This window comes from Harpia harpyja, chromosome 14 (genome assembly GCF_026419915.1).
Source record: "Harpia harpyja isolate bHarHar1 chromosome 14, bHarHar1 primary haplotype, whole genome shotgun sequence".
NCBI lineage: Eukaryota > Metazoa > Chordata > Aves > Accipitriformes > Accipitridae > Harpia > Harpia harpyja.
In genome coordinates this window covers 4,275,928-4,299,774 of record NC_068953.1, presented here as the reverse complement: position 1 = coordinate 4,299,774, position 23,847 = coordinate 4,275,928, and the positions used below count along the sequence as shown (strand labels likewise).

At 40.5% G+C, this 23,847-nt stretch overlaps 2 protein-coding genes across 16 annotated transcripts in view; both read right to left on the bottom strand.

Annotated features, from left to right (window-relative positions):
• The window catches only part of BPTF (bromodomain PHD finger transcription factor), a 57,186-nt gene extending 51,623 nt beyond the window's left edge, over nt 1-5,563 (bottom strand). For 6 of the 14 annotated variants that reach the window (XM_052808019.1, XM_052808023.1, XM_052808011.1 and 3 more), the window contains exon 1: nt 4,612-5,562. In XM_052808019.1, the coding sequence (XP_052663979.1) occupies nt 4,612-5,251 (640 nt within the window). In that variant the 5' untranslated portion in view covers nt 5,252-5,562. Of the gene's footprint in view, nt 1-4,611 lie in introns of all 14 variants that reach the window. The other 8 variants (XM_052808013.1, XM_052808010.1, XM_052808018.1 and 5 more) reach the window with 3 other exon arrangements.
• Nucleotides 5,564-10,497: 4,934 nt separating this feature from the next.
• Nucleotides 10,498-23,489, bottom strand: NOL11 (nucleolar protein 11). Of its 2 annotated transcripts, none has more exons than XM_052808026.1 (18): nt 23,311-23,489; nt 21,816-21,929; nt 20,879-20,935; nt 20,125-20,270; nt 19,801-19,858; nt 19,118-19,256; nt 18,522-18,719; nt 17,717-17,793; nt 16,842-16,965; nt 16,063-16,166; nt 15,718-15,795; nt 14,854-15,038; nt 14,471-14,596; nt 13,286-13,507; nt 12,691-12,769; nt 11,514-11,606; nt 11,096-11,203; nt 10,498-10,795 (listed from the first exon to the last, which is right to left on the bottom strand). In XM_052808026.1, the coding sequence occupies exons 1-18, from the start codon at nt 23,458-23,460 to the stop codon at nt 10,682-10,684; spliced, it is 2,172 nt and encodes a 723-aa protein (XP_052663986.1). In that variant the 5' UTR covers nt 23,461-23,489; the 3' UTR covers nt 10,498-10,681. The 2 variants fall into 2 exon arrangements, with proteins under 2 accessions (XP_052663986.1, XP_052663988.1); XM_052808028.1 differs by lacking the exon at nt 23,311-23,489 and adding an exon at nt 22,677-22,792.
• Between the last annotated feature and the right edge of the window lie 358 nt (nt 23,490-23,847).

Sequence of the window (23,847 nt, the reverse complement as noted above, 5' to 3'; positions counted from 1 at the left end):
CTGCCAGTAGTACACTTCTAAATCAAACTAACGTTCTCTACTGATTTTACATTAAGAATTTAATTTCTCAACATTAGGGCCATCAGTACACTCTCAGTAGGAGCCAGGAATACAACCCCCCTATATTCTAAGGCATCATTTTAACATCCAGATAACTAATGCAAGACAAGTAGCAAATAAGATCCCACGTTGTCATTCTCAGAAGTACTCAGAGGCACAACCGTTTTGTGCCTAGAACGCAGGCAAAGAAAAGTAGCACTAACATAACGATTTTCAGGAACATCCTGACAGACAGATTTCTTAGTTGGGGCACACTCAGGGTAAGTTGTAACTAATTTCAGAAGTTAGTGAGCCCTGAAAGCCAGCCCCAATCTAAAATCCACATTTACTCAGCTAACACCAGTTCTATGCAGTACAATAGTCAGCTATGGAATTTTACTGCAGACCTACAAAAAAAGTTTGCACAATCAACTCATCTGCAATACATCAAATTATTCTACCTTTTACAACATACATACTTTGATAATGGTACAGTATTTGCTGCACAGAGCTTCTTAGATGACTGAAGTGACAAACGCTCTCTTCAGATAAATGGCAAATTTGCATGTCAATACAACAGAATCAGCCACAGATTTACTCGTTTGGCCTTCTACACTATTTCTTTGCTAGGACTCTCTCCTACATTTTTGATGACTGACATGATGAACTTGTGATAGTTCCTCTAGAGTAGAAATCAAAGTTCAGATTACTAAATGGTAAAATAAAAGCATGCCAGATTTAATTTAGAGAACAGGGTACCCTAAGTAAGATGTTTGGGAGGCTGGTAAATCTTCTCACACGACAGACAAAAGAGGTTGCATATCTTACTGTCATATCTCAATGCCTCCACTTAAACAGTTCTTCAAGAGCATGAAAACGTGTTAAGATATAAAATTTCTACAGACACAAAATGCAGCACCTCGTTTCCAGTTAAATTCTTGCACTCTGAAAATAAAAGCACACTGGTGAAGTAACTGGTTAACAGAAGTGATGGTCAATCACTGTAAATGCTCGCAGACTAGCAAAATCCATCTTAAATTTTATTAATGTACTTTTAAGACAAATCTTTTGGCTCACAACTCTACTGTTGTGCATTTGCTTGTTAGACAGACTGACAATTATCTCAGCCAAAATCTAGATGTATAACTCGTCCTAAAGCTAGTTTTCCAAGTTTTTGACAAAAACAAGAAACAGAAAAAAATTAAGGACTTCTAGGCATCTTGATTAAATCCTTCTTTTAAAATTCTGCAACGTATGGAATATACTTGGTATCTATAATGCAATTGTGACAAGCCTAAAGTAGAACTTGGAGTGGAGAGGTAATGGCAAAAATGTTTAGTGATACAAGATATAAAGGATACCTATCCTACAAGTACATCTACCTTCTGGGGATACAAATAGACAAGAGAGAAGGGACATTACTCACACACAAAATCCCTCTACCAAAAGTCTGTCCAGCAGAAGAAAAAGCAATGATAAACGTCATATGCATTCACACAATATGTTTTCACTGTACCATTTTTAAGCGTTACATCAAAGGCATTTTACCATTCCTAAGATTTTGCTTCTTTAAATACTTGAATAATAATATAGTAAAAAAACCTACTCCTACATTCAAGTTCAAGATATATCATAAACTTCCCTGCTGAGCACAAAATTGAGCCTTTCTTGGCTAGAGACATAGCATTGTGATCTTTTAATTCATTGTTCAATGTAAGTTTGAAAAAAATGTAAAAAGTCTGTCACCCATTTAAGTGGGATGTGATTTATGTGTAAAATCTTGGTTGGTAGGAGAGTTTGACTGGGATTGCATCTTTTCAATACCCTGCTCTCAAAAATATAAATTCTTCAGCCCCCAAGACTACATCCTGAAAGTGGCAGTGATTCAGGCTACACGTGATTGAGGGAAGGTAAGTAGAGAAACATCATTTGTCATCTCTTCTAGTAGAAAAAACCCAGCGGGCACTGCACGATTCTGTCAGGGGCTAGTTTAAAACAATAGAGGAGACACTCCTTCAAGCCCTCCAGTTGACCACAGGAACTTTGTCACTGTATATTACAACTTGTCAGTTTGAAGACAAATACATGAAAGAAAAAACACCGTACCTAAACATAGCTAAAGACCAATTCTGGCTCAGCATGCACCTGAGTCAAAGAGCACTGGCACCCATGAAGGAACTCTGGAGACATATCCCTCTATGCTTGCCCTATTCTTAACACTCTTCTCTGCACTGGCTACTGTCAGATAAAGAGATACTGAGGTTAGGTGAATCTTTTCCTTGCCTATTAATGCTGTTCTAATGTCAAGTATCTCTTCCTGGATTATGATAAGACTAAGATTTCAATTAGTGCCACCACTGCGTAGCAGCGCGCACAACGTAGAAGTGCTCACAACATAGATATTTGTTCAGCAGAAACAATACAGACAGAGCTGACTGAATGAAAAGTTTGTACTTTCTTTGCAAAAGGGCAACAGCATATCTGGGAGAGAGGGAAGGAGGGAGGGAGACCTTTAGGCAAATACTGAACTAATGACAACTGCCACTAAATTGCCAAAATAACAACACAGATGTTTAACTATCAAATACTCAGTATTAAAAAAAAAAAAGGCACATAAGGATGAAAATGCTTACACTTAAACTTATCTTTAAAAAGTTAACTGAAGTTACCCTGACCAAGTGAGAAATAAACATGTAAATTATCAAAATGGTTTCTGATACACCTAAATACCATGTAAAACCTGTCTACACTTGCACAACAATGCACACAGAGGTATCTTGTTATTTGCCAAAACACTTAAGTACATTTCAAAAACTGAATACACCCATACTCTGTAGAATTAATTTTAAACCTGGATGCTCATGTAAAAAATATTTTCCTGACCTAGCCAATTAAAATCATAAAAATATTCTTTCCCTGACAAAAGCCACCCCCCCCCCCCCAGTACTAAAAATTAAAGTTACCACAACTAAGCAGAAAATGAAGAGTTAAAAGTCAAGGGAGTACTTCAGAGTTTTTGTCTTCTGTGAAGCCAGACCTCAATCTTTAAAGTAATAAATATTCAAAAATTTCAGTTTGATTGCAGGACATCCCTGCAACAGGTAAACTAACACCTTAAAAAAAGTATCTCTAAATTAAATTCATTTAGTAATGTATGTACTTATTTTGATTCATTTAGGTTCCTGAGCATATGGATATAGATTAAAAAATATATAGACAGACATACAGAAGTTTTTAAAGGACTATTATGAAGTCACATAACGAGCTGATACCATTAACTCACCAAAATAAAAACAAATGACACATTTAGTAGGCAGTACTTCCCCCTTTTTAAAAGTCGTCAGCTAACTACTCAGAACTACACTCGTTTTTTAATTAAGATGCAATGCATTTACATCAACAACCTGTTCCTCCCCCCTTCCAAATTGGCCAAATACTTGTACAACAGCAGTGTCTGTTACCCTGTAGCCCAATTCAGAAACACTCCTAGGTTATCCCTGAGTTTAACTACTCTCCTGGTTCAGACACCTAAATAATAATAATAATAATAATAATAATAATAATAATCCTAAGCTTGAACTCCTTTCTGGAATGAATTCAAATAAATCAAAAGTGCTTAAGTTTAGATAAAAGAATTTTTGAAGCTTGAAACCCACATGGTTAATGAACTAATTAAGGACAAACAGAAGTGCAGGCCTTAAAAATTTGAGCCCAAATTTGCCACTAGAGGTTAAAAATAAAAAAATCACAATTATGTTTAATGAGTTTTAACCCCAATATGAGTTTTAAAGGTTGCCATATCTTAAGATAAATGCAGTATTTAAACCCAAGACTTCTGACTCAACCTCCACCTTTTAATCTTCGTGTTTAACTAAAACTAGGTTTACACCCTTGCAATGAGGCCCTGTGCACTTTTCCCCAAACTATAACAATGCAATCTCCATTTTGAACAATGCACCTCATTTCCCTCCTTGGAAAGCTAGTTTTGTCTTAAAGCCAGTAAATGCTGGATCCAGTTATACCTCTGATTTCAAGAGCCTGAAAATTTTCAGTGTTTATGGTTTTTTGTTTGTTTTTTTTTTTTAGGCCAGTTCAAGTTGCATGTGCTTCCTTTCAACATCAAGTTATATTTGCAAGCACAAGCCATCCTTTCCTGTATGTATTTGAAAGGACCTCTTTGCAAGGCATGCATCCCGTTTCCCTTGTTTTTAAATATTAAGTGAACGCTCCGTACACTTTTGACATTGTTTGCAACACGTTCTGGTGTATCACGCATTTCTGCAGTCACCAGAATCTCCATGCATATTTGCAAAGCATCCCCTTGTTACAGCCTGTACTGCCCTCCCTCCCTCCCTCCTCTCAGTGCATGTGTTTGTAAGCATCTCTAACGTTCCCTGCATCCGTGGGGTTGCCACTCGTTAATTTGCATACCCCTCTCTCCCTGTGAGTGCTTGCAGGCATCCCTTACACACACACATGGGAGGAAGAATGCGTGCGGACTGTATTTGCAAACCTAGAGGGAGCATGTGGGGTGCCCTCGACTTGTTTTAGTTCATCCCACTGACTCTCTACCTGGGGTGCTGCTGTAGGTGCTGTGGCTCCTGAAGCTGCTCTCAGTGCAATAACTGGCATCGTCTTCATCCTCCATCTCTTCGGGGTAGTCAGAGTCGTCGTCGTCCTCCTCCTCCATTATCTCCTCCTCCTCTTCCTCCTCGGAGTCCTGGTTATCCTCGGGGTCTCCCTCCTCTTCCTCCTCGGACACCATGCTCTCCTCCTCCTCTTCACTCTCATGATCATCGTACACCACTTTGCTGATGCTCCTCCTGGACGAGGCAGCCCTGCCTTGGCTGTTGCAGCTGCCTCCTCCGCCTCCTCCCCCTGCTCCTCCAGCCCCAGCCCTGCCCCTACCCTTACCGCTGCTGCCTCCCCCACCAGGGGTGCTGCTGCTGCCGCTGCCTCCCTTCCTCTTGCTGCCCCCCCTGGGGGAGGCGGTGGCGGGGGAAGAGGCCTGGGCAGCCCCGGCTCCCTTCTGCTTGGGCCCCGCCGTCTCCGCCTGGGCCGAGGTCGCCCACCTGCCGCGGCTGCTGCCCCGCTGCCGGGACCTCAGCCCCCCGATGGGGCCCGCCGGGGCGGGCGGAGCCGGGGAGCTCGCCTGAGCGGTGGCCGCCGCCGGCTGCTGCTGCTTGGGCGGCCTGCCTCGCCGGCCCCGCATCTCTGGGCGCTGGCCGAGGGGGGGGGGGGGGAAGGGAGGGGGAAGGAAGGCTCGGGAGGGCGCTCGGAGTCCGGACAGGCGGCTACGGGGAAGCTCCCCCCCCTGCGAGGGATCCGGGCCGGGGAGGGGGGGGCCGCCGAGCTGTGAGGGCCGAGGGCTCAATCCGAATTGCCGGCGTCCCGCTCCGGATCGCCACCGGCCGCCATCTTGTTTCTTCGTCTCTGCCTCGGCTCGCTCCGCTCTGACTGGGGGAAGCGGCGGCGGCAGCAGGCCCCGAGCGCCTCACGTGACCGGCCGCGCCCGCCTGCCGCCGCCAGGGGGCGCCGCCACCGCCAGCCGCGAGAGCCATGTTGGAGCCGGCGCGCTGGGGCGGCTCCGCGCTTCCCCCCCCCTTCTCCCCGGCTGCTCCCCGCCGCGCTGCCCGGCCCCTGCCCGCCCCACCGCCGCTTTCCTCCGCGCTCCCTTGGCCGCTCTCCCCTCCACCGGCACGCAGTCTGCCCCCCTCACCCTCCCCCCCCCCAGCTCTTACCGCCACCTGCCACGAGGCGCTGCCCGGCCACCGCCGCCCACCACGAGGCTCCCCCTCAGCCCCGGCGCCGGGCGCTCCCGGGGCGCCCCGCCGCGCTCCCCCGCCGGCGGCTGAAGCTGCGCCACGACCGCCAACCTCCCCCTCCCCCCCCCCTCCTCCCCGGGTCCCCCTCGGCCTCACCGTCTCCCCACACCTGAATAGCGACGCCCGTTACCGGTCCTCTCTCCCAGAGCCCTTCGGGCTGCCGCCCCTCAGCTCCGAGTCCCACGGCTGCTTCAGCCGGCCGCCGCACCCCTGCAGGGGACAGCTGTGAGCGCAGGTAGGCGACGGGCTCGGCTCTGCCCTCCCCTCCGCCCCGGGCAGGGGCTCATTACGGGGCTCTCCCCTCCCGCCGCAGCGCCCGCCAAAACCAGAGCCACCAGGTCTACCCCTCAGGAGAGGTTTCCCTCCTTCACCGCCCTGAGGCAGCGGCCGCCCGCCCCCAGCTCCAAGCAGGCCCCCTTGACCACTGCCATGTTAATCTCTTGCCATGGTTTAAATCTTCACGCACGATGCGGAAATTAAGACCCTCTTACAGCTCACCGTTACCTAGCCAGGGTCGTGATAAAGCAAAGTCGACTGAGGAGATCACATAGGGCCCCGCCCTTTGCATTTTTGTCCATCTACTTTCTCTGAACTGCTGTGTCTGCAGTTTGCTACGAAAGGGAGATAGGCTTCACCTATTTTGTATTTCCTCTCGTTCTCCCGTTTGCAAAGTCCCCAAAGGGCTAAAAATCTACAGAAACCAATTGCACGGTTGGGTTTCTAGTGCCACCACTTGAATTCAGGGTATCAGTTTCCTAAACAAAAGCAGTACAAACTGAAAGCCAGCCCAAGGCATGCAAACGTCTTGCACTTCTTACAACCAGCCCTCTTTCCCTTGCTCAATCTACACAGCTGTGGGATCCCTGAGAGTCTGAAGTCTTATTGTTAGCAAATAAGTGCATTCGCGTTTTCATTTTCTCTCAGTCCCTTGCTTATGCTTCTCTGTGAGGTACGATGAAATACTGGTCATGCCATAAGCATGCCAGTTACATGTCCAATGTGTAATTTGCATTCTTCTATAGTAATTTTTGAAGTGCCTTTTGTTTGTGAACTTGTTGCTCAGGCTGAGAACCTCATTAAACCCACAAACCTGCCGCAGTGTCAAGCATGCAACAAAGGCACAATGGCACCAGGCAGCAGGGTTTAGCCCAATTTGCACTCTTACATCCAGCTTTTTATCTGCATCTCTTTTATATTCAGTTGCACTCTTTTATATTCAGTGGTACAGCTGCACAGGCTCAGAGCCATGTTCTAGACACAGTATGATACAGACACAGCAACAGTAGTAGACAACATTGCCTAACCCCATTTACACCTTTATACTCAATTTGTGTTCTGAATCTTTCAAAGTTACCTTTAGATTGCTTAGGTCAGGCTAATTGTTGCAACCTCTTACAAGTTTGCAAAGGATTATGGTAACTCTTTAAATACATGAATATAGGGATACATGTTTTGAGGTAGGTTATTTCACTACCTCCCTCTGTGATCTTGGACAAAACACTTGTGAATTCTGCCATCTATACATTCATTGAGAATCCAGCAGAGAGACCTAGTCTATCTTCCGCACTGATACCTACAGAGCCTGTAGCATTATGAGAGTGTTAATATCTCTACTGTGGATTTTGTGTACCTGTAGTAGATCAAAGGTACTAATAATCATTTGCTTTTTAATACTATGAACCAGAATACCTTGTCTCTTAATCCCATCTCTTATTTAAGATTTATCAGTTGTTGATGTGGAAGAGCTTACTGAATAGGACAAAGAATTTTAATTTTATAGGTGGAGAAATGGATGCATAGAGGGGGATGTTAACTTTTAGGAGTCAGGACTATAAATTAGTCCTTTCCAACACACAGCTTAGCTCAGTACAGAGAAACCAACCATAACCCCTTAACCTACTCACCTACCCATGTCCACTCCTAAGAACAAAACATATCTCCATTAAGAAGCTGAAGTTCCTATTTTGAGTCTGCTGGTATAGTTAAATGAGCGTATTTGTAAGTGAACTGAATACAGCAGGAAAAGGAATTTTAGGTAGGAGGCCCTACACTGCCTCCATACTCAAGACAGACGGAGAGAAAGACTCCTTTCAAAAGGCACTTTGGAGAAGATGAATAGCCTAGTTGTTCCAAGCTCTTGTCTGGATGGGTTGCTTTCTCCAAGGGTAAGGGAAAGAACTCAAGAACCTACAGCTGGATGGCATTAATAACAAGTGAGCACACACTCTTGCTTAAATTATTGAGCTGTTTTTGTCCAGTCCTTCCCTCCAAATCATTTCATAACATGTATTAGGCATTAAATTCAAGTATTCAGCTCTAGAATCAGTTACATGTACATTTATAAGACACCAAGGCGTTGCTGAGTAATGTTAGACTAGAGCTCACCTGTAGACTAAATTAAGTCAGTCAGTGAAGCAAGGGCATACATGCCTTTTGCTGGTGTAATTCAATATTACCATTTTATTTAGTATAATGAAAACCAAAGCATATCAACATACTGATATGCTGAATTATATTAATATTCAATCACATTATTAGTAAAAATAAGTTTTTAACATCTTGTTTACTATTCTGAACATGTATTAAGTCTATCTTCCCTGAAGGCCTCTGGCCCTAACCATCCATTTTATACTACACCTCATGAAATCTACCATTATGCTTACCTGTCCCATTTTCCCCTGCCCCAGATAAGCTTTCATTTAGATGAATATTCAGTCCCGTAGGTAGCTTATAACAAGTCAGTTTCAAGTGAACACCTAATCAGAAGTACAATTCAATAGATGCTTATACCTGTAATACCTTCAACAAGTGTTGCTTTCATAGAACTTCAGTTCGTCACTTTTTTTTGTAAAGGGACAGTCAAAACAAATCTAGAGCTAAGATACACTTTGAAATGCTAAAACTCAAGCTGTAAAGAACAAGCAGCATAGATGAGGTTAACTTGAGGTGTTCACTCTTTGAAAATGTCCTTGGAGAAAACAGACACTGATGGAGGCACGAATGTTCTTATTTCAAATTGGAGATAAGTTTTCCTGTCCAGAAAATTAAAAGCAACTACTGCCAGTGCCAAGAAGTACCCCTCTCTATGATTCTTCAGCTGCCCACTGTACTGTTTTTTAAATTTTACTTTTACATACCTTTGGTACTGACCTCCAATAACAGCATATACAACTAGAACATGTCAACTTCCAAAGAGTCTTAAGGCTTTTAACTGCGTGCAGCTGTTTCAAAGTTATACAGCCAAAGTCCAGTAAGTTATGCACCTAGCACTTCAGCCATAATAATCTTGCATTCTAGCTCTAGCCAGAGAAAGGAAGATAATACTGTTACTCACTCTCAGGCAAGTTTAACCTGACAAAGGTTAAGGAGCCTTTTATTCAAACAATGATTTCCAACATTCTGCTCGAAATCAAACTGGATGTCCCCTCTGTGTCCACTGACATATACGCTTAAGTCAGCACTATCAGAGAAAAATCACTATCCAAAAAGAGAAGTTATTTTCAGCTACGTTAGTTCTTTGCTCCAACCTAACAGGCAAGATACCATTCTTGCTCTGAGCTGTGCTGGCAGTTACCAGTTGCATGGTCAGCTTAAACACATGTCAAACTCACTCCAAAGTCCACAGCATTAAATTTTACCTGAATGTTATTTTTATGCTCCTCTCCCCTTCCCCCAAAGCTTCAAAAGTATACAGGCAAGATTTCAAGAGATTAGTAGTTAAAAAGCAGAAACTATCTTGGATGCAACCTTTCAACAACAGAAAGCTTCAAGAATTTCTAAAGCAGCAGTCTTGAAGTACAGCTAATTATGCTGAAATCCACTAACTCTATTCTGCAAGTCTGTGCAGGAGAGCGTGCTCTAGAGGAGCAGTCTCTCTGCTTGAGAAAACAGTCATCTTCAGCTGATGGCAACCTCTGAGATAAAGATTGTAACAAGACATCCTATTAAATAACTGCACTTTGCTTCTTCATTTGAGGAAGGAGTCTAGTTCCTGCTGTATACCTCTTCCTTCTCCCTAGCTGTAGGCAGCTTCTGGGTGCAGGTGGTCTTGTCAGAAATGAGATGCATCAAAACAGCTTTAGATGATTGTCATTCAAGAATTTAACTACTAACTGCCACACAACCCCCTCCCTTCTCTTTTTTTTTTTTTTTTAAAAGCAGCATAAGAGGACCTGGTTGGACTGGAAAAGAAAGCATGAAAGAGTACACTAACAAGTTGTGTTACCATGACACATAGGAGAGAGAAAGCAGTGAGTTAGGTAACAACCCTACACCTACACTTAAGCTACCTTCCCTGTTTAAGCCAGGTCTGTAATGTCAAAGGCATCTTTGGACAAAGTAAAAACAACATAAAAATAGAAAAATCAAAGAAGCAAACTCAAATGAGTTCATCTATAGTTCATAACCTTAGTGGAGATAAGAGAACTCTGAAGACTCTCATCAGACTTCAACTATTAAGTAAAAAAGCAGCAAGTAGAATAAAAATGTCAATTCATTTGATGAAACATCTGTTGAAGCCTTACTGCAAATATCCTGCTAATTCTTTGCTAAGAGTCATGTGGTATTTTGGGCTGTTCTTATGATTACATATCAAAATTATACTTGAAAATATAAGCAAGCATCCAGCTTCTCATCCAGTCAGAAAGAGAGCTTTTAATACACAAGTTTCAAACTTACAACTCCCATGTAGCTACAAGAGTAACCGTGCTCCTCCTATGTAGAAAACAACTTTTCACATCCCCAATATGGAGTGCTAATACATCCTCGTCATAAAAGGAATCAATAAAAAATAAATGTGTTAGTAATTCATTTCAAATTCAAATAAGTTCCAGCACTTCAATAGAATATGTCTGAGAGTCTTTCTGGTGGTTAAGTCTTTGTAATTCTCGCAAACTTCCTTCAATCTTGTTGAGTTCGGAGTAGAACCGTACCTGAAAAGAAGAAAACACAAGATATTTACAGTAAAATAAATTTTAATTATTTTCATACTGTGGAACTACCTGTGGCTCTGCACAGTTTCAGATATTTAAACCAAACAAATACAGTAGCTTTTAAAATCAAAATGAGAAAGAGAGGCAACTGCCGTTTCACACTCAGGAAGGAGCATACAGAGCAGAACAGACATTATTTGATTTACTATATAATTTGTTGTTGTCTGCCCACCCCTTATTAACACCCATATTCTAAATCCATACTAAAATGAAATAATTATCCCAGAAGATGCAACTTACTTGGGCTCTCACAAACTTATGCAGGTTTGAAAGCAACTCTTTTGCTTCTGGTAGCATCACCATTACTGTGAACTGAGCATCAAGTAATAGGCACATCCAATCCATAATCTGAAGACAAAAAAAGAAAAGCACACTTATATTTTATGATACACAAATGACACAGATTTTGCTTTAAAAGCTGAACTCTAAAACATTAACTTCTAATGCAAAATGTGTAGTTTCATATTTTAAGGCAGTATATTTATTTTCCGATCGTAAAAAATGTTGTGTCACGTTTGACTTCATACAGGTTATATTAACAGACAATACTTTGTAGAATGAATGTAGATCTCAGTTGCTTCTTGATATTCACAAGTACTCACTAAGTTACACACCACAGAAACCGAACGAAGTACAACTCTTAGAACTAACTTCTCACCTGATTTATAGTTGGAGAGCGTATTCCAGGAAGAGTGGTATTAATTTTTTCACTGCATTTCACATACAGGTAGTATAGATACCTGAGAAACAGCTAAAAATAGAAAAGTCAGAATATTTTTGAAGGACAAACATTTAAAAGACAGGAGTTTTGTCCTGCACACAGCAATACTTGTAAGGTTTTGGTTTTTTTTTTTTTTAATGTATTTTTTAAAGCAACATAGATGCCTGTACACTATACATTAAAAATAAGTTTTATGGTTCTCCTACACCATCTATAGCTAGGTGTTTGAAGATTCTCAGCAATATTCAGTGTAAAGTTATATTCAGGGGTAATCATTGTTCCAGTGCTTGTGTCAGTGCAATTTAATTCAATCACAGACTTTTTCTAGGAACTTTGCTAAAAACTGTATCAACATTAACAATTTTAGTCCCAGTTTCACTTTCAGTAGCCAACAATAAATTGCTAATGGTCAGAATCAGGTCAACATAATCTTGTTCTGAGTCAAATATTCTTTCTCTCTCCAAAGAATGAAATCAAGGAGATGGGTCAGTGCTAAGATCAGCTTTGTTCTGATGTGTGGGGTCTTTTGAATCTCTGGAAAAGCACATGCATGCTTAGGTACTATGGTACATGCAGTTCTTGAAGTTACATTTAAGGTTTTGAGGGACAGGGGAGTATGTGTTTTTGGTTTTTTTTTTTAACTGAGAGGATCTGAGATTTAATAGTCGAGTTCGATTTGTATTACATTTAGCATTTTACACAGTGTACAGTTTGTTTCTCATATTTTCTAAACTTCTGTTTCTGATGCATGACTAAATTAGCATGTCTCATTCCTTTCTTAAAAAGCATCCAAATCAAGAAAAGGTACTATACTTGCTAACAAAATATGAACGTTTTCCAAGTAGGCTGGGTCACAAAGAGGGTTCTTATTTACATTTTCGAAAATAAGCAAGGACTACAAAAATTAATAGAAGTTCCATATGTATGTGGAAAAAACATGACATTCATTAACATTAAACCTTATTAGGCATCCTAACTTCATTTTCATGCATTAGTTTGTGATTCGGACTCCAGTAAGAGTGGCAAGTTTCTGATATACAATTGAAAAACTCTTCCCTTTCCCTCCCCGCAAAATAATAAGGGTTTTTAAGCTCTTTGATTTTAACATACTTACAACAGCTTGCTGAGCTGGAAGGTTTTTCAGATGAGGCAAAAGAAATGTTTCACTGTAAGCTGAATGGAGAACAGCATTTCTGTGCAGTAGTATTAAGGAAATACAATGGCAGGAAAAAAATACCAGTTTCTACAAACTGAAGTGAATTCTAGTTAAAATATTTCTCTAGGTTCTTTGAGAGAGGTCCTATTTCAGCTTTTTGAATCTCCCTTATTTCTATAATGAAATACATACAGCAACTGAAATATCACAACACAGCTTGAACAGTTCTGGTTACTGCAAGTATGTAATTGGCTAATGTGTTTCAACAGGCAAACATCAAAATCATTGATGCTATTTTCTCTTGAATAGACAAAGTTTCATTACACTTTTGCAATATTGTAATAATAAAATTTGTGTAGATGCTTTCTAGAAGTTAATTGTTTCTATTTATATTCTAAACAATTTTTTTACTGAGTAGGAACTTCTCTTATCAGAACTTCTCAGAAATTTTCAACAGTAACAGAAGATATGTCTTTTAGTAATACTAAATATAAAAACATTCACATCACATATAATACACTGACTTTCCTTCATTAAAACATACAGAGGATACAATAATGCTGCCTTCTGTGGTCCAACAGGGCAGAATTCACCATCAGACATCAGATGGGTTTCCTTTGCGATTTTAGTATCCCAGATGTCTTGTTCCAGCTCCGCATTGAAACCATTTTCTACAATTTCAGTCTTAACTTCTTTATTGTTGAATTCAATATCAATGTAACAGATTACAGATTCTAGATTCACATCTATTCTTTGAAGATAGGCTTCACTAATGCTGTAGAAGAAAATTTCAGACATATAATACTTTTAATTATTAGCTTTAAAATCAACAATGCCATCAACCCAACAGTAGCACATACTATGAACTCTTTGAAACTTACTATAAAAGTGAAAACATATACTAAAATATAAAGTCTTGCAGAATGAATAAAGGACATGACAGAACAGTTAATATTTTGTAATTATGAACCTTGAACAATACATGTACTGCTCTTATTCCAGCAATATAAGTTACTGTATTATTAGACATTCATAGGCATTCAGTCATAGGCTGATTTAAAGGTCAAACCCCATTCAAGACTGTTATTGTATTCTGAAATTAGTGGGACTGCTTCAACCCATAAGACAGTTATGATTTTCCTAATATTTAGAAATAGTATTTTAGAAAGTATTTGACAATTCTAAGGTATGAAATGAAATAGATCAGATGTTTCCAATAAAAAAAAAAAATCCTTTTTGCTCTGGAAGCCTAGAGGAACAGTTACAACAGTCTTGTCTTTTGGTTACAGTGCCTACCTAAAATTTCATCCTTTTTGGAATATGAAAACCATTTTTGTCGTGAACTTACAAGAATTTTTTTTGGGGGGGGAGGGACGTTCTTACCCCAGGTAAGTTCCCAATTAAGTCTGTTGCACAGTAAACAGATAGTTGTAACAACATATGTAGAAGGATGCGAATGCCATTCAAGCTGGCAGTGTTACCAAAAGGCATGTTCATTTAATTACTATTTACATAGTTTTTAGAATTAACATATGCAACAGACATCTTGTAAAAAGTTTGTCAGTCTGCAAGACTGCAACATACACTGTAGTCAGAATTAAGAATTTAATGCACAGTATTAATTGCTCATCTATAAAATTAAAGCCATTCTTGGCAACACACAGCTTTTCATTAAGGGGCTTGGTTTGGTGAAGAAGAAGAAAAAAAAAGAAAAAAAAAAAGAGTGATTCCAACTTGCCTTAAAAATACTTTCAAGCAAGCATAAGTAATTTCTTCAGGAATATCTGGAAACCGTTGTAAGCAGATTTGTAAGAGATGCACATCTTTTTTCTCCAAAGCAACAGCCATTAAATCTGGACATAAACTGCAAGAATATGAAAAGAATAGGCTGCATAGTTCACACCCATTGAAAACTACATTGACAACTAATGCAGAAGTATTAATGTAGTTTTACACAAAAATCCATCTGGGAAGTGTGAGCTTCATCAGAAAATAAGCATAAGCACCTTTGACAGTAAATTCTGATAATTCAAGAATGCTTTATAAAGAACTGGATTTCTACTTTTTTTTTTTTACTTTTAAAGACTATTCCTTATAATTGAAAAAATGCAGAATCATCACCTGTAAGACAAGTCTCGGGTTTGGACTATCTGTAGCAGGAAATTTCGAGGGTAGTACTTTGGATTTGTTTTACATCTGTTTATAAGAGCAGTTATTACACATCCAATGGTAGCTTGGAAATCTGGCATCTGTGCTTTTGACATCAATTGTCTCAATTCATCTTCAAATGCAGTTGTAGAAGCGTCCTGAAAACAACAAATACTGTGCAACTCAGAAGTACAAGGCATAGGTTTGAGAACTGTACTGTTACTAATTAGACCAAGTAGAAACAGATGTATTTTGGAATTCAAGCTAAAAAAATTTACAAAACCCCCCCTCACCACTCTGCGTTTTGGTAGTCTCTCTCAAGCACGAGAGCACCAGTTGAGGGTAATTACTCACTCTGAACTCAGGTAAGCAATATTTTTCAATAATTGCTCAGGGATTATTCGCCTGTTACTTCAGTAACATTATCAAGATGTCCAGCCACAGGCAAACTATAGGTACGTTCACACAGGAAGGAATGCAACTTGAAGCATCATAACACTTGCAGCAAGTTTTAGAAAGGAACTAAACAGCTTATTGCTATATTTGCAGTGGAATTCCTAGCATTCCTACTTTCTAGATCCAAAATGTCTTCAACAAAATTAAAGCCATAAAATAAGAACCTAAAAAAGCTTAAAAAAGCAGAGTTCAGGTGAAATATCCTCCCACCTTATTTAGTCTTCTAGCACAATAATAACAATATCCTCCAACTCACCTGTTTAAGGCAGCTTTGTCAACTTGATACGTGCAAGAGGACATGGAAAGATGAATAGCTTAAGAGACAACTAGAATATTCTGAGAGTGTCTAAAACACTACTTTAGGTTATTTGGTTTACTTACTTTTAGATTTAGCAAGAGCTGCCCAACTGATAAGGTATCTGGCTGTACTTTAGCAACTGTGTTCCTTTTTGATCTTAACTATAAAGAAAAATAAAAGTTATTATTCAGCTGGTATATATTGAAGGGTTTCAGTCAAGATAACTAGGAACTTCACGTGACAACTTGCTGCACAGATTACAATTAGTAACTGGGTAGTCCAATGCCAGAAACAGCGTTAGAAACAATGAGTGACAAATACAAAGTGAAATTTCCTTCTGCTACAACACCTAAAAGTAAAAGTAGCAGCATGGGGAAGACGCAAGAGAAACAAAACAAAAACCTCACATGCTCCTAATGCTAACTTACAGTCATTTTGGACTCAGATTTTAGAGCTACAGACTGCTGTGACTGAAAGGAAACCACCAGCTCTTCATCTCCAAGGGTATTCCAGTTCACAAATGAAGACACATCTGTGAACACAAAAATGAAACTTTATGAAGGTAACACTTAAAGCACATTTATTAAAGTATAGATATTATATCAACTTCTTATACTAATAGTTATTTTCTAAAGTATAATCCAAGTCATTTATGCTAAGAAAGTTTCCAGTTTTATCTCAGCAGCAGGTATTTTTAGGACTCCTTTTGCATACTGTTTTTCCATTTAGCCTCTGGGAGGAACAGAAATAAGTTATTACACAATTTATGGTGAGCATTACTTGCAACAACATTTTACCAGTGCAACGCTAAATTAAAGAGACTATGACAGCGCAATTTTAAACTAAAGTTTACAAACTAAGGTTTCAATTTGCCCAATCTAATCACAAACTGTTTGAAAATAATTTATAGGAGATAGCACTTCATTTTGTCTTCAGTATTCATAGCTAGCATTCCAGTACTTTCAGTAATGCCAGTATTTGAATGACAACCCAGGCTAAGTGAAGCCACAATAAATTCAGACATTTGTGTGCTTCGCTGTTCTCAGCAACAGTAAATTTAAACAGCTAGGAACAGAATACAGTGTAAGGTTACTTCAAGCTGTTTAGATTCAATTGATTTTATAGGACTGTAGTAAAGTAATTTTTACACAATTTCAGAAGTTTTCCTTTTACAAGATCTTTTCACTGTAATTATAAAAATTCTTACCAGGGGTTTGACTGTCCTTGAGCTTTCCCACAGCAGCTGCCAAAGATGACGTTTCACACTTGTACATAATCACTGTTAACACTTTCCCATGAGTAAAAAAAAATTTTTCCTCATAACACCACAACTAAAAAAATATTAAAACATATCATTAATGAGGAGATGAGCAGAGAAAGTGTGATGCTGCACAAGCTGATGTTTAACTCCTTACTACAAAATTCAACTAAAAGTTAGCAATCAGATTATTTTAAATTATTTTCGGTAGGTTTAACACTTGTTAGCAGACCTTCATTAACTGTTGATTTTAAACACAATATGAAATAAGAAGCGTTCTGTTGAGTATTTTCCAGGGATGTCTTAAAGTACAGTGGCTGCTCCGAGGCATTAAGTCCACTTGATAATTTTATTTTTTACATTCCCTCTTGTGCAATTTTAAGACAAAACCAGCCAGCTGTTCTATTTCACTAGCGCATTTATTACCTAGGTGTCAGTTTACTTATCAGTTGACACCTGAATATCTTGAAATGCTATTTAGGGAGATGCAGAGATCATTTAGACCATCAACTGCAAATCATCTCAACAGAATAGATACTGGCTGGGTTTTCTGTTTAATTAGCTATTTCATTCTCATCAAATAATCAAGACCATCAGAAGTGAAAAGGTACTGAATTACCAAAGAAATTGCCATAGGCCACCATTGTCCTGCTAAATATTCTGACAAAAATAGCTCATCAATGGGTCAATATTAGCTTTGTTTCAGAAGCTGGCATTCACTGCTCTTCCAGACAGAAGCAGAACTCTGAAGCCCACCAGTCTCTTCACTGCTATCATGCCAAATGCACAAAGCTTATGGACCACAAATTAAAGACTGAACTTACTTGTCCACTGGTTCCCAGAGGCAGTTCCTTTGAAGTTTGCAACGTCTGAAATTTTGTATTCCATATTGTTAGGCACTCTAGGGAAAATAAGAGACAGATATTACAAACCCAAAAAGCAACAGAAATGCTACATTTGCCTTTGCTACTTTCAGTTAAAAACAGTTGATGAAATAGAAACAACTGTTTCAAAATAGCTCAGTCAGCAATGTATTCAACATTAGGAACGAAGTCCTTCCGGTTAGATCTCAAGAAAAATACTTAAAGATGAGTTAGTTTTCCAGTGAAGAGCTTTAAACAAGAAGCTGTGGCAAGAGGGACAGCAGCCAGTGTGGCTTCCAGTCAGGAAGAACATTTTGTCATAAAACGCCATGATCAGTGGCATAAATTTCGGTGATCCCACACTTGGGAAGTTTAGGCATGAGACTGAAGTGTTTATTTTACTTATTTTAGACACTGATTTCTTGGCGGACATTAGGTCTGTTTCCCCACAGGGGTCCTTTTACAAGTGTCCAAGTCCTCCTCTTAATTCCCCTCCATCCATGAGTTCTCTCGCTGCATGTTCTCAACTTTGTTTCACAAACACCATGCAACCAAATACTGAAACACAACAGTGAGTATAGTCCTGCAACACACTACGCGGTTCACTGGTAAAGGTTATCTTTTGGCTAGTGCTCTGAACAGCACAGCTCAACTACGTACTAGTTTCAAGAGTCAACTAACATTTTATTTGCACTATTTCCTGCTTAGTGCTTTGCCTAAGGAAATTTTAGACCTTACAACATCTTAATCTGATTTTTCAAGTTACCTTTGGATTCTTCACCAGATGCAGCTAGACTTCCTAATACTGCAACGTGGTCTTTATCAAGAACAACGAAAGAAGTTCCTTTCAGAACACTTCCAGATACCGAAAGGTTTAGTAGTAGTGACTTGGACAAAATTTGCTCTTCCTCTTCAGTATTTTGCTGCAGAGGTATCAGAACCTTGTACACAGAGTCATTGGAATCTGTCAAAGAAAAGTGATGATGCTTTTATCATCTATTATTGTGGAAAAAGTATTTGATATGATATGGCAAGAGGACATCCAAAGAGAACAAAATCCAGCGAGTGCTGAAAGAAGAAATAATACAGGATATTTAAGGGACACGTTATAATGCAAAGCAGCAAAATGAAAGTATAGCTAGCACGAGATCTGCAAGGTACAAGTCGTAACATTTAGGAACGGTCAGCCCTTGCAGCCATCAAAATATCAGGAAGATTTAATTACAACTTCTACCACTAGCTGTTTTATGAAAGCTTAAAGAGCTAAAAAATGTTAAACAGTAATTAATAAATGTCAACATTTTATGTCCTTCCATACAATTCTTTGCTTTATTATCACATCCCGTTAGAAAATTAACTTACACAAACACAGAAGTGTGATTATTTGATTTTTTATATAGGCCGTGAAACTCAGTGGTTTAGATAATTCCTGTTGTTCAAGCTTATATTTGTGTAGACTATTCATCTTAAGTTTCTGTACGTAGACAAAAAAATCCCCATCCTAAAACAAAAAAGAAAATAAAGTTTTCCTTTAATTTACACAAAGAAGAGATAACAGAAATTCAGATATTGGTACTGCTTAACTTTGAATGTTAAGCGAAATTAGGATTTTGTTTTCTATAAGACATACAGCCTAATTCAGAAAAGTTTGCAGACTCAAGCATGTAAAGAAAATTCTAATTTGATGAAACAGTTGGATTCACAAGGAGAAGCATTTAAATAAAGACAGATTCATGTATAACTCTTGTTTTTTAAAAACATAAATCCTATTTAATAAGTTCTTCACAATGAGCAAGTATTTGAGGTCAATGAAGAGTCACACAATCATGTACTGTATTTAATCTTAATCAGGCTCCTCAGCCCTGAAAGCAACACAACTTCAATTTAACTGTTGTATCAGAAACAATACATATATTGGATATTGATTAAATCAGGATAATGATTTCACTAAAAGCTCTTAAAATCCAATGAAACAGGTGATGGATTTTAGAAAAAGCACTTAGATTTGCTGCTATGAAAGTTTTTTAAAAAAGTATTCGACTCACTTTCTCAGTAGTAAAAATTAAGACAGGTTGTTGACCTTCCATAAAAGCTTCACTCCACCTAAAATCAGAAAGCTGTATGAATGTCTTCTAAATTCTAGGACTTACACCTAAAGTCATATCACTATTCCTTAGGTGGCCTCTAATTTTTAGGATATCTGTATAAATAATTTTAAGATTTTAAAAACAATGTGTTGAAAAAACCCACCCAACCCCAAGATCCTGGTCTTCAGATTTCTCTCCTACCCCCCTCAAAAAAGGGAACAACTCTCATGATCATCAATTCCTCTGAGCAAGAAGCAAACTTCATAAAGTTGTGTCACTTACTTGATGACTTCGTCTGAGATAATGTTTTGAATTTCTTGTTGTGGGGCTTCCAAAAGGACATCTAAAGTTCGAACACCACCTCCTTTGAATAGTACCACTGGCCCTCCATTGGGTAGTGAATGTATTCTGTATACATCAGCTGAAAGCTATACGGAAAAAAAAATTTGTATGCTCTTCAGTACATTACCTTGAAAGCCAAGTGTTTCATCAGTGATTTTTTTTTTTTTTAGTTCTTTCAATAAATGAGTAACAGAAGAAAGATGAACCTGTAGGATTCCTAATAACATAGGTCTAGTAGATGCCAATTTTGTGAAATGCTATGAATGTCGCAGATCACTACCAACAAAAAGCCAGGAAAGTGTCCCAATGAACATCACACTTGTGAATCGTATCAGAAAAACCATAATTGAGGGTAAGGAGTTCTAACAACTGCTATACAGCACAACACAAAGCGCTGTTTAACACATCCACCAGCAGAACAGAAAAATCTACATTTGAATGTAATTCACCATCTTTAAAGAAAGTCCTCCGAAACTCTGGACTTGGGATACAAATAATTTTAAGAATAATACTTTGATGATCAAGTCTCTCAGTCCAAGTAGATTTCTTGCAATATTCCAGAACATCATGAAGTGCAAGTTAAGACAATGGTCAGCTAAAATATAATATTACTAGTACTATGAAAATTAGCAACTCTTCCCTCCACCAGGATTCAAAATGTTAACACAAAAGTGAACATACGTAAGAGACTTACCGTTGCTTTAAATACTTTGTCCAAGTTAATATCTTTGTTCTTCCATATTCTTAAAACCTTTAAGAGAAGCATCATTTTTTAAGCACAGTAAAACAAGAATATATAGACTTTTCAGCACGCAAAACACTAGCAATTGAGTGTCACTGAAACGTGGGAAGAAAATATACAGAAAGCATTCAGAGCAACCTTAGCGGAAACTGACCCAGGGAAGTTTGCATGGGAAGAAGCCGAAGCAGGGATGACAGGAACACAAACCAAGCTCAGAAATCTTGAATTGGAAAGGGAGGATAGGAAAGAGTAAGGTTAAGGAAAAAGATACAGCAGAATTCTCAATGAAAGTAGATGAAAGTGATGGAGGCAGATTAAGATACAGATGACCTGATCTGGAAGAGAATGTTTCAAGGAGAACAATGAAAGGTCAGGAAAGATATTTCATGAGCAACAAATAAAAAAAGCCAAAGGTTCAGCACATGCTGAGCAAACACTACAAGTACACAAACAGGAAATGTTTAACTGTAAAATACAAGCAGAAAAACAAGGATGCAGGTATGAACTATTTTAACCACTTCAGTTACATAATCATGCAGTTCTAAATGTCAACCAGTCTGCAACAAAAGAAATAATTCATCCTTAGAGAATGTATGCGTAAGGCGTTCTTCACGGAGAATGCTTCCGTTTTCAAAAGGCTACTGCATAACTGGTGCTCAGCACAGATGATCTTCAGTTGCTAACAAAAGAACACACTGGGCAGCCGTAGAACTGCACATCCCTGTCCTCTCAAAGAACAGAGATAACCTGAACTGCGAGAGGCTGGTGAGAGCTCCATACGTTTACTTTTAACCAAAAACGTAGCACCGCTGATTTCTTCCCTATTGACACTCACTTAAAAGACTCACTATATCCTTTTTTCCCGTTAAGAAAAGATAAAGGATCTCACCTTGTCATCATGAACAGCTATATATTCATGAGTTTCAAAGTTGCATACAACCGGACATGTGATAATCTGCCCATGTTTAACTGACCAACAACCTAGTGGCTTCTGATCTGAAACCTAGAAGAGTCAGAACAAAGGCACTGTAATTAAAATATAGCATGGTACGCTTTGGGGATTTTTCTCATGACAGAATGCAAATGCAAGGTAGCCACATCTGATTTGAATGAGAATATTAAAATATGGAAACTGCTATACTCAGAACTTCTGCTTGAGCATTCCTGTTTCTCACTTTAATACCAAAAAATTTTAGAGTAACATGAAAGAACTCTACATTAATTAGAAATTATTTCTTTTGACACGAGAAATAACTTTGACCTGTAATAGTCAGATAGGTTTATGCCACAAAGCACAGGTATAATGCACGGCTTTTCCAAAGTGAAGACATTACTTTTAATCACTAGTGTAAGTTACTTTTACTCACTAATACAATCATGCATGGAACCACGCTTTTTCTCTTCCTATTTTAGTGTAAGTTATTGAGACCAAGAGCAATGAATTTTACTGTCTAAACTCATGTTTATGTATGATTTGCATCTGGCTGCTCTGAGGGTACTCAACCCCCTCTCCTTGGCCTAGGGCTACACTGGGCATATTTACCAACATATTTATGTTCTCGTGTATGGCCCTGATCAGCACTGGGACTAAACAACCCAAAGGAGGCTGTATCGTGAATCCACCAAGATACAATCCCTAGCCCCATGAATGTGAAAGCCAATTAAAGACAGAAACCCAAAATATTTTCCTAAAATTTCTTACTATGGTCTACTGAAATAGACGCATACATTAAAAGACACCAGAACATACTTTTAGCTTCAAGTGCTGCAAACGAAAATCTTTCATCCTCCAGCCAACAGTGAGGCAGCTGACATAAACCTGACAGCCGGACAAAACGCACATCACCCTGGCTACTGCAAGGAAACGTCACGTACCCTGCAGCTTCGGGATGGAAGTATGTCTTGGAATGGGGAACGGAGAGAGAAAATCAGCAAGAGGAGAAATATGCAAGCAACCTCCTAAGCCGACACCCGCTCCGCTGGCAGACGGGCCGGGGGACAGCGGAGGAGCGCAGGTGAGCAGGGCTGGACTGGGCAGGACTGGACTGGGCCGGGCAGGACTGGACTGGGCCGGGCAGGACTGGACTGGGCCGGGCAGGACTGGGCCCCCACTCCCCGAAGCCAGCGCCGCTCCCCCCCGCCGGCGGTCCCGCCTCCAGCCGAGGGATGGCGGCCTGCGGCCGGGCGGGACGAGGCGAGGCGAGGCGAGGCGGGGGGGCGCCCGGTGACAGGTAGGCCCAGCCGTCCTGCGGCCGGGCCGGAGGGAGAGCGGCCCTGAGGTGCCGCCGCCGCCGAGGCCCTGCCCGGGGACTCTCCCACGGCTGCCCAGCGGCAGCAGCGACGCCTCCCGAGGAGGAGCGGCCGGCGCTGGGCCGGGCCGTTACCTTAAAGAGCGTGGCCGTCCTGCCGCGGTCGGTGAGCAGGACGTGGTCGGGGTCGGGGCCCGGCTCCAGCGCCAGGAGGCCGCCGCCGAGGCCGACGCCGCCACTGGGACCCAAACCGCACAGCGTGAAGCTCTCGCACAGCGCCGCCATCTTCGCGAGCCCCCGCCTCTCGCGAGACTTGGCACGGGCCCCGAGCCGGCGCGTGACCCGGCGGAGGGGGAGCGGCGGAAAAGGCCGAGGCCGTTCGGGAGTTTCCGGGCGCGGCGTGGGGGGATGGCGGAAACGGCCGAGGCCGTTCGGGAGTTTCCGGGCGCGGCGCCCACGAGCGGGAAACTTGGCGTCGCGACTTGGTGCGCCGCTATCGTGTGGTCGTGCTCTGCCGGGTCGGGACTGTGCCAGCCCTGCCTCTCCCCCCTTTTGCCAGCTGGCAGTCGCAAAGGACGTAAAAATCCGATGCGTTCCAAACGCTTTAAACTTTATAAAACCCAAGAAGAGCCACTGATTTTTCGGAACGCTGTTACAAAGCGGGACTGCCAA

Excerpts from the sequence above, each read along its gene's own strand:
- NOL11 (XM_052808026.1), bottom strand. The coding sequence starts at position 23,460 with ATGGCGGCGCTGTGCGAGAGCTTCACGCTGTGCGGTTTGGGTCCCAGT. Across the intron at positions 21,930-23,310 it reads GGACGGCCACGCTCTTTAAG|GTTTCAGATCAGAAGCCACT; the intron begins GTAACGGCCCGG and ends TGACTCTTCTAG. Across the intron at positions 18,720-19,117 it reads AATCACACTTCTGTGTTTGT|ATTCCAATGACTCTGTGTAC; the intron begins GTAAGTTAATTT and ends TTTCTTTGACAG.